Consider the following 10053-nt stretch of genomic DNA (forward strand, 5'->3'; position numbering starts at 1 on the left):
GATTAATGCGTAGCATCCAACCCTGGTCACAGGGGAGCTACTGCGACGGCGATGATGGCCTCAAACTCGAGGGCGATGATTTGCGCCCTCTCCTGGAGGTGCTTTGGGCTTGGTGCAGATGACGGTAGCGGCATAGTCGTGCAGGCCTGCGGCAGCAGATGCAATTAGGATGGCGGGGACGAAGGGGATCAGAAGATTAGATTGGTTCGGTTTTTTTTCCCCCTTCAGACTCGTTTGGAATTGGGCATATCGGCATCCGTGATGCGCATATTGACGCCCACCCATGCGCTAAATCAATCAATCAGGTAGCATTGCGGCCCAATCCTGCAATGCGCTAAGGCCCCGTTTATTCGCAAAAACATCACGTCGAATTTTAGACACCTAAATTAAACATTAAATATACATGAACATTAAACTAATTACACAGTTACATGGGGAATCATAAGACGAATCTTTTAAGCCTAATTAAAACATGATTAGCTATAGGTGCTACAGTAACCAACATGTATTAATGACGGATTAATTGGACTTAAAGATTCGTCTCACGGTTTTCAGATGAAATCTGAAATTTGTTTTATAATTAGAGCATGTTTAATACTTCAAATAGGTGTCAAAAATTTGATTTGATGTTTTTGTAAAATCTTTTTGCAAACTAAACGGAGCCTAAATCAATATGGCTGGCCCAATACCACATCGCTCTCTGTCTTTTGACTTGCATGTGCATGGAATCTGTAGCCCATACGCCAGGCTAGGCGATAGCCACTGTTGCTGAACTGATCGGAACCAATGCAATGGCGCAGTGACAGATACTCCCTCTGTCCCCCTGAATTGACCATATGTCTTATTTGAATCTTTTAGAAAAAAATTAGTCGCGTATAAAATAATATTTCTGTTTTATTATCTAATAACAATATATCATAAATTTTTTTAATAAGACAAAAAATTAAACATTGCATGTAAACAGCGGCGGAGGTGGCATGGGGGCCCCACTACCGGCGCCGATCCCATGGAGACCCCCTTAGCCTCCTATAAATTTTCTCCATGGTTTCATACGATGGGAGATGAAGTTCTTCAGTTTGTAGTTGGAAGTAGAAGATGAAGTTAGTTGGACCGTTATAAAAAGAAGCCTAGCAAGTTTGTTAACTTGGTCTAGCCCACTTAGTACACAACCATCGACATTCAGCCATCCATTTTCATCTGTTTCCATCCAAACCGTCCATTCTCATCCCAATCCACACCCCCTCCCCACCACAGTACCCTAATCCTCACTCACACCCACCCAATTCTAGGCGGCTGGCGGTGGACGATGGATGCACGGAGCGGCGGAGGCAGTCATCAGCTGGCAGCCGACGGCGAGCGCGTAGGAGCGGGCCGAGCGACGAGTGGCTTACGCACGCGGTAGGGGTCGGCAGAGTTGCGTGGCATGGCAGGGAGCCTGTCACATGTGGCACGGCGAAGGGCGACAAGGGCGCACCCGCACAGGGCATCCGGTTTATTCAGCCCCCTATGATTTTTTCCTAGATCCGCCCCTGTATGTAAAAACTGAAAAGTTGATTTATTTTGAAACGGGGAGTAAGTGACAAGCTGAAACTTCATTCCTTTTCTTCTTTATCCCAACACATGATTCATGCAGTGCAAAGCTCTTATTTTATCAGCATATACAAATAGTATGATTGGTCTATATATCTGTACGGCAAGCAAGCTAGCTAGCAAACAGCCCACGACGACACCAAGCTCGTCGCTTTCGTCGATTGATTGAACGGCCGGCCGGTCGCTAGCTAATCAAGTTTGGATCATGGACAGAAGACGATGCGGTAGCCGGTGCCGGCGGGGCAAGTGAAGGTGGTGCCGCGGTTGTCGCCGGAGTAGGTGATCGTCTCCGGGCACAGCCGCTTGAAGAACTCCGTGTCCTTGGTCGGGCCGCACGTGCTGTTCCCCATGCACGGGTTGTTGCACCCGGCCTTGGCGCGCAGCTCGCCGGGGCACTGCAGCGTGATCTGCTCCGCGCACGTCGGCCCGCCCCTGGGGCACCGCCGCCCGCCCGCCGGCGCGATGGCCATGGGCGCGTTGAAGCCGTCGACGAGGGAGATGTCGAAGTAGTCCTCGCCGCCGCTGCCGCTCACCTGGCCCAGCGAGAACTCGGCCACCGTGACGGGCGGCGCCCCGACGGCCTTGCACCGCAGCGTGCCACCGCAATCGCCCGTCTGGCACTGCCCAAGGCTGCCGCCGGAGACGAAGCCGCAGCCCGTGCGCCCCCACACGCGCGCGCCCTTGGTGCCCGCCGGCACGTAGACGGCCCAGCTCTGCCCCGGGTCGAGCTGCGTGCCGTCGCCCGACGGCAGCGCCGCCGGCCACACGGTGTACCCGCACTTGTTGACGACGGTGAACGTCACCGCGTCAGCCGCGGTGGCGGCGAGCATGACGACGACGACGAGGAGGGACGCCATGGGTGACGTGTTAGTGTCTGTTGCTCAAGTTGAGCTCTCACGAAGAATAGGAGCGCTAGGTCGTGGATTTTTATAGCGGATGAAATGCTGGATAATGTGAGGTGGAATTCAACGTTTGCGACTTGCATGTGCAAATTTTGCTACAAAATTCCAAGAGAGTTTGGTGGGGGAAACTAACTAGGTGATGAATTGATGGGAGTCCAGCTGGTTGTATTTTTTCCAGAGCGGTCTAGAGGATGGGTGTGAATGATTGGTTCAATATCGCGCCGAGATTTGGCGTGATAATACAAACATGCGCCTTATTTTATATCTGAGTTGTCAATTGATCTTGACTTGTTGAATTGGATGATATATACAGAATCAAAAACTGATAGAGACAAATCTATTATATATCTAATAATAATAACAGAAGGGGTAGTTTCCACGTTCTCTCATGAATTAGAAATTCTGAGATTAATTGAAAAAATATCAAGGAGATAAAAAGGAGAAAGATCGACTACCTCAAACCAAGAAAACAACCCAAGACGTGATGATTTTTATCTCTATTTCTCTATATAACTAACAAATAGATAAAAAGAAGATAAGAGATAAAAGTAAAAGATAAAGATTACTAGCTGAGCAATTTTATTAAACTGGATAATGTAAAATAAAGATCTGGATCGGGGACAATTTGACAGGAAATGTTCAGCCCAGAACGTAGACGACTAGTGTTGGGCCTATGGAGAATTCAGTCCTGCTATCTCTTTTTCTTGATGCGTTGGCTTCGTTACTATTTCTTTTATATTTTTATTTAACGTCGTTAATTTGTACGTACATATAAACAAACGTTTGTTTTATTTAAATATTGTATGTAAATATACAAAATTATAAGTACTTTTAGTAATAAACCAAATTAAATTAAAATATTTAATAATATATTTTTAATAAGACGAATATAAACAAAAATTAATGGTGTCAAATAAAAAAAATAAAGAGGGAGCTCTTTTCCTTCGAAAAGGAGATATATTGGGCCCATATAAGGTGGTGTTTAGATTGAAAAAATTTTTGAGAGAAGTGTCACGTCAAATGTTTGACCGGATGTCGGAAGGGGTTTTCGGACATGAATAAAAAAACGAATTTCACGGTTAGCCTAGAAACCACGAGACGAATCTTTTGAGCCTAATTAATCCGTCATTAGCACATGTTGGTTACTGTAGCACTTATGACTAATCATGGAGTAATTAGACTTAAAAGATTCATGTTAAGATTTCTTCCATAACTGTGCAATTAGTTTTTTTGATTCATCTATGTTTAATGTTTTATTTAGGTGTCCAAAAATTCAATGTGATGTTTTTGGAAAAAAATTTTAGGGACTAAACAGGGCCTAAGCCTGAGTTCAAGGGTTCTTCCTCTTCCTCACCACGACCTGTCCAATTGCACTCCAGTCTCCAGGTGCAGGCGCTGTACATCCAGCTGGCAACTTGTGCTAGACTGCTAGTCAAACTGCCCCTGGAAAAGGTTATAAACTTGGATAGCATTCGTTCATGCCTGTGTACGCAAACTATACGTGAAAAAATCACTTCAATTATGAACGAATTCTGCATATGGATAACCATATCATGCATGGTCCAACTTCATTACACGGATCAGTAGCTTCTTTTCTTATTCCGATACAAATCCTGCACAAGGGATAGTATGCTTATTTATTGTTTACATATACTACTAGCTGCCAAGATCACTCAGATGCTCTCTTCCTGTTGATCATGGGCAGAAGACGACCTGGTAGTTGGTGCCGCCCGGGCAAGTGAAGGTGCTGGTCTGGTCGTCCTTGGGGTAGCTGTAGGCATCGGGGCAGAGCCCCTTGAAGAACCTGGAGTAGTCGGTCGGGCCGCAGTTGTCCGCCGACGAGCCGGTGCAGCAGTACTGGTCCTGCTTGAACACCGTGCACGCGTTGTTGCACCCGCCGGGCGCCCTCAGCTCGCCGGGGCACTGCGCCGCCACGTCCGCCTCGCACCGAGGCCCGCCCTTGGTGCACCCGGCGCCGTCGCCGTCGGGGAGGAGGTCCATGCCCACGTTGTAGCCGTCGATGAGGGAGATGTCGAAGAAGTCGAGGTTGTTGAACTGGTTCAGCGCGAACTCGGCGAGCGTGTTGGGCGGCTGCCCGTACGCCGTGCACTGCAGCACGCCGCCGCAGTCGCCCGTCTGGCACTGGCCCCTGCCGCCCCCGTCGAAGCTGCACCCCGTGCGCGCCCACACCCGACCGCCCGTCGTGCCGGCCGGCACGTCGATCACCCACTGCTGCCCCGGGTCCAGCTGCTTCCCGCCGCCGGACGGCACGGCCGCCGCCCACACGGTGTCCGGGCACTTGTTGGTGACGGTGAAGGTGGCGGCGTCGGCAGAGGCGGCGAGGAGGAGGAGAGGGAGGAGGCGGAGCACGGATGAGATGGCGGGAGCTGCTGCCATTGTGACCCAGTTCTTTGCTTAATTGGCTCGTCTGATCATGTCTTTACTTTCCAGTGCTGAAGTGGGTTTGCAGTGGAGTGCCCGAGTGCGTACGTTGTTGTGGTGGCTCGCCGATGTGGGAGATGGAAGTCGGTATTTATAGGCTGGGTAACGTAGAAATTCAGTGCTTCCATGGAGAAATTTGTCAGAATTTCCACAAGTTTGGCGCGGCAATTAAGGATGCGACATCGGCCGCACGCTGAACGAATGGTCCAAGTGCTGCGAAAATAGCACGAATGGCATACATGGGGCTTGCGTGTGCCGTGTACAAAAAGTGGAGACTTTTACTGCCTCCATTTGAGAATAAAAGACTTTTAAGTATTATATTCATGGATGTAATGAATATAGAGACACATATAAGCAATATAATTGATCAATAGATAGATTATTACAATATAAAATCAAGGGATTAAAACTTAAAGCCAAAGTATACGTCAGTGTTTCAAGCATGGCGTTTGAAAAAAGAACTGCTATAATGTAATTTTTTAATTTAAATTAGAGGATAAAGTTATTTTGGGATGACTGGACATATTATAATTTCATTGGTTATGTATTAAAAATGCCAATCAAATTTAATGTGTACAGACAAAATAAAACAATCCAGATGTCCGTAGTGTCCAGTATTCACAACCAAACATCATTCATTTATTACTTCTACGTGCATATGATGGCAACCATACGAATATTCACCCGTTACTTGCATGTCATCTAAATAGTCATAAAAAATAAAAAATTTAACAAGATAGATAAATATGAGTTGTATAACTCCAATTCAACTTCTATAAGTTGTAGCAAAAATAACAAAAACAATTTTAAATATACATATACTTAGTTTCAGTTTTATTTGTTTGTTTTTTTACAACTCGTAGAAGTTAAATTTAACCTTATATGTTTGTGGAGTGATATAATGCATATTTATCTATCTTGTCAATTCTTTTTTATTTTTTATGACTTTAGATGGTATGCAAGCAACGGATGGACATCCATCCGTGTGCTAAAAATTATTTCCCGCATATCATGTTATCATGTTTTTCTTAAAATGCTGTTTATAAGATGTGCATGGAAGAAGGACATACAGACCCACGCCTCCTCCATTTCTATGATTTAAAGTTTAATCCACCATATCCGTATCTTTAGCACTACTTACTATACTATTTATCACATCTAGGCCGCGTTTAGTCCTCTCTTAGGAAATGTTTTGTCACACCCGGAGTTTTATCCTAAGCCTAAAATCGTAAAAAGAAATGCGTAAATAACAATTGGCTTAATTAACTCAGGAGGAATCCCTCTAAAAGAAATTAATTCAATTAAATCGAGGCTCGCAAATTGACTAACTGGATTTAAATTCAAATTGCAGAAGTCTAAAATTTGGCCAAAAAAGTTAATTTAAAACTCGGCAAAAGTGGGGTTTTCCTTTTTCCCTCCTTTTTCCTTTCTTTTTCCCTTCCTTCTCAAATTGGGCCGAAGTCCAATTTTCCTCCCTCCTTTTTCTTTTTCTTTTTCTCTTTTCTTTTCTTCCTTCCCGGGCCGGCCCAGCCGAGCCGGCCCATTTTCCCTCGGCCGGCCCAGCCGACCGGCCTCCTCCGCCCGCGCGCGCTCCTCCCTCCGCCTGGGCCGCCACTCGGCCCAGCTCGCCGCGTCGCCCGCGCCCACGAGTCCGGCCGCCTCCTTCCTCCCTCGCGCCACTAACAGGTGGGGCCCACCTCTCAGCGACAGAAACCCCGCCTCCGCGCCGAGTCCGACTCCGCGCCGCCCCGCCGCAACGGCCGCCGCCGAGACCGCGTCGTACCCGACTCGGTCTCCAACCTCCGCCCGCCCTAGCCGGTGCCGCTGCCCTTTAAATCTCGAGCCGCCGCGTGCCGTCGCCCACTTTCCGCCTCCGCCCGAGTCGCCACCGTGCTGTCGCCGTTCGCCGTCGCCGGTTGATCTCGCCGCCAGCCGCCGGTCGTCGTCGTCCAGCTGCGTCACCACCTCCACCTCGCTGTCGCCGACTTGCTGCCGCCCTCGTCGTCGCCAGGGAGCCTCCCCAGTGCCGCGCATTCTTTCGCCGTCCGGTCGCCGCCGCGTCCGGCCTCCTCGCCGTCGCCCGTCGATCTCCGCCGCCGTTGCCGATCCCCCGCTCCTACCCGCGTCGCCACCTTCGCCTCGATCTCGCCGACCCGTCCGCGCTCTCGCCGCCGCCGGTGAGCGTCCCCATCCTCCTTCCCTCTCTCTCTCCCCCTTCTCGGCCGACCGCCGCCGTGACGCACACCGTCGCCGGACGGGTGCGGAGCTCGTCCTCGTCACCGGCCGCTGCGGTCGTCGTCGCCTTCGCGACGCCGTCATCTAGCCGCCGTCACCTACGCTCGTGCGTGCCCGCGTTCGTCGCTCGCCAGTCGTCGCCGTGCAGTCGTCGCCGCTACTTTGCCGGGTTGCGCCGCGTGCGTCGCCGCCTCGGCCGTCATCGCCGTCGCGCCGTCGCCGAACGCCGGTCGTCGTCGTCGCGCCGTCGTCGCCGTCGCCGTGCGCCGCCGCCGCCGCGCCGCCCGCAGCTCCCGTCGCCGGCCGCGCTCGCTGCTCCCCTCTCTGCTCCCCTCTCGCTGACCGACGGGGCCCACCCGTCAGTCACCCCGCGCCACACCTCCCTCTCTCCTCCCGTGGGACCCACGTGTCAGTCTCTCCCTCCCCCTTTCTCTCACCGACAGGTGGTCCCCACCTGTCAGCCGTCAGCCTCCTCTCTCCTCGCTGACGTCAGCAGCCCCATGAATTACGCAATAATTGATTTAGGACTTTTCTGTTTAGCTAAAAAAAACCCAGAAAACTTCTAAAATTCATAAGTAATTCATCTAGTCTCCGTTTAGGTCCATTCAAATTTCATTAAATTCATAAAATTGTCAAGAATCCATTAAAAATAGTTTCTTTTGCTGTTTCAATAGAGTTTGTGCCTGTTTTATTTATTTTTGTGCTTTGTCGCTTAGATTCGGACCCCGCCGAAGAGCCGGTTTACTTCGAGATCGTCGCCGAAGTTCCCCAGGGACCAAAGCAAGGCACGTGACACTCATCCTTGAACATATTGAACACATTATTGCAAATTCCCCGCTTTATTATTTCAAATATGCATTGTTTTAATTAAAGTATTTACTTTATGTTATTTTCGGGTAAACCTTATTATTATGCCGTTGTTTATCCAACTTTATTCATTGCTGGACCAGGGGTAACTTGATTAGAGTTAGGCTTAGGTTAATGCTTAGCCATGCTTAGAACAAATAGCTCATGGGATCACATTTAATCATGCTTAGTTCTGAATAGCTGAGACACTGATTCATTACCCGGTTCGGGTTAATGTCCACTAAAATATTGATAATGGTGGGCTGTGGGTGCATGGTTTTGAGAGTCGCACCCATGGCAATTAAGGACCGGTTCACGGGAAACCCTGGAAGTAATTAAGTGCTAACCACATGCCGAAATGGGTAAGGTGGGATTTGAAGCATGACTTCGAACTATTTGACGTACCCAGGCAAGGGTAGGCGTGATGGAGTATGGACGGGCAATCGTGGTGTAACGAAAGCCTCTGCTGCTTTCGGATCTACCAAGGCACAAGAGGGGACTGCCCGACTTGGTGTAAAGGAGGGGGTGAAACCTGAAGTGTGGTACGATTAAATAGGGAGGGTTGTGTAACGGGTCCTATCACGGTCTCCTTTCCGGTATACCATGGTGGTATGTCGGCGCACGTTCAAGTGTAGTGGAGTCGTGTCTTGTGGGTACAGTAGTACACCTCTGATTAGAATATAAACGATTCGAATAGCCGTGCCCACGGTTACGGGCGAGCTCCCAGCTTCACTGTGATTAGTGAACCTTTAATAACTTGAGTAAATTGGTTATCACTCGGGACTACTGCAACGTGGTGTAACGTTGAGTAGTGGTTGGGCCTGTTGCAACGTGGTGTAACGTTGGACAGTGTTGTGGTACTTTACAACTGTTTAATTACTTATGCTTTACTGTATTTAATTATCTTCGTTCTTATAATCTCTGTTATTTGTTTAACTGCTGCTTTATTGCAACTAACCCTAGCCTGTCCTTGTTAATCCCTTTGCATCGTGTATTTCCCCCTTGTCCGTGTTACTTGTTGAGTACGGTGGTTTGTACTCAGCCTTCCTTAACTTTCCCACCCCAAAGCTAGAAGTCGAGTCCGATGGAGGTGCCTCTCAGGAGTGAGCTGTTCCGCCGTTGAAGCTTTGCCTGTGGACTGAAGCCGTACCCGCTGGAGCTAGTCTGCCTTTTTTTTCCTTTCCGCTGCATTTCCGCTAGAATAAGTGTAATTTTCAGTTATTTCTAAGAACGATGGTTATGTAATCAACATTGTCTTTTTGTGTACCCTGGCTGGTACTGGACAGGGATTTAATACACAATTAAGTTCAGAAATTCGTGTGAGGAATTTCTAGGCGTGACAAGTTGGTATCAGAGCCAGGTTTGACCGTAGGATCAGCCCAATGGAAACCCTAAGAGCCCTCTGCTTTTCATGTTTGTGCATAATTTGCGAAAGTTGGAGTGTTTTGAAAATGGGTTAGTGCTTTTCAAAAGCGTGAGTCATTTAAAAAGACAAAACCCCTTTGGTTGAAAAGTGTGAGTAAATCGATTTAGGGTAAAACTTTATTTACCTTCTTTCTTTTATGATTTATTTATTTTGAAATAAAATTTTGCATCTAGTGATTCCAAATCCTTGTGTTCTTTAGATGGCCGACCACCCCTTGTATCATCGTGGAAACGGAATGGCTAGATTCGTGGCATAGTTGGCAAGAGTCTCGTTCACGGCAGGATACCCCTATAAGTCGGAGTACACTACGGTCCACCCTCTTGAAGGCGAGTTTCCCCACCGAGTCAGATTGGAGCTGTATGGAATCCCCGGTTTCCTCCCTAACTTGGAAGCAGAAGGAGCTGGAGGTTCGCATGAGCATGCCTGCTAGGAAGCTGCTTACAGTCTGATGACAACGCTCAGGGCCAGGCATGACCTGACGTTTCGTCATTCGGCTTACCGGTATCACCCTGGTTGTGGACCCAATTCCATGGTCAGTAGGTTTCGGTCTGCCCGAAGTGAGCAAGACCCTACCTTCGGTACGATGTGCACGGTGCTGCAGGGCCTCGACCA

The 10053-nt window shown here is 48.7% G+C and overlaps 2 protein-coding genes across 2 annotated transcripts; both read right to left on the minus strand.

Moving 5' to 3' along the window:
• Nucleotides 1-1585: 1585 nt before the first annotated feature.
• On the minus strand, nt 1586-2609 carry LOC102709636 (protein P21-like). Its single transcript, XM_015834516.2, has one exon. The coding sequence runs from the start codon at nt 2445-2447 to the stop codon at nt 1794-1796; it is 654 nt and encodes a 217-aa protein (XP_015690002.2). The 5' UTR covers nt 2448-2609; the 3' UTR covers nt 1586-1793.
• Nucleotides 2610-3990: 1381 nt separating this feature from the next.
• Nucleotides 3991-4992, minus strand: LOC102703852 (alpha-amylase/trypsin inhibitor-like). Its single transcript, XM_006650316.2, has one exon. The coding sequence runs from the start codon at nt 4887-4889 to the stop codon at nt 4188-4190; it is 702 nt and encodes a 233-aa protein (XP_006650379.1). The 5' UTR covers nt 4890-4992; the 3' UTR covers nt 3991-4187.
• Nucleotides 4993-10053: the final 5061 nt, after the last annotated feature.

Source organism: Oryza brachyantha, chromosome 3 (assembly GCF_000231095.2).
Source record: "Oryza brachyantha chromosome 3, ObraRS2, whole genome shotgun sequence".
NCBI lineage: Eukaryota > Viridiplantae > Streptophyta > Magnoliopsida > Poales > Poaceae > Oryza > Oryza brachyantha.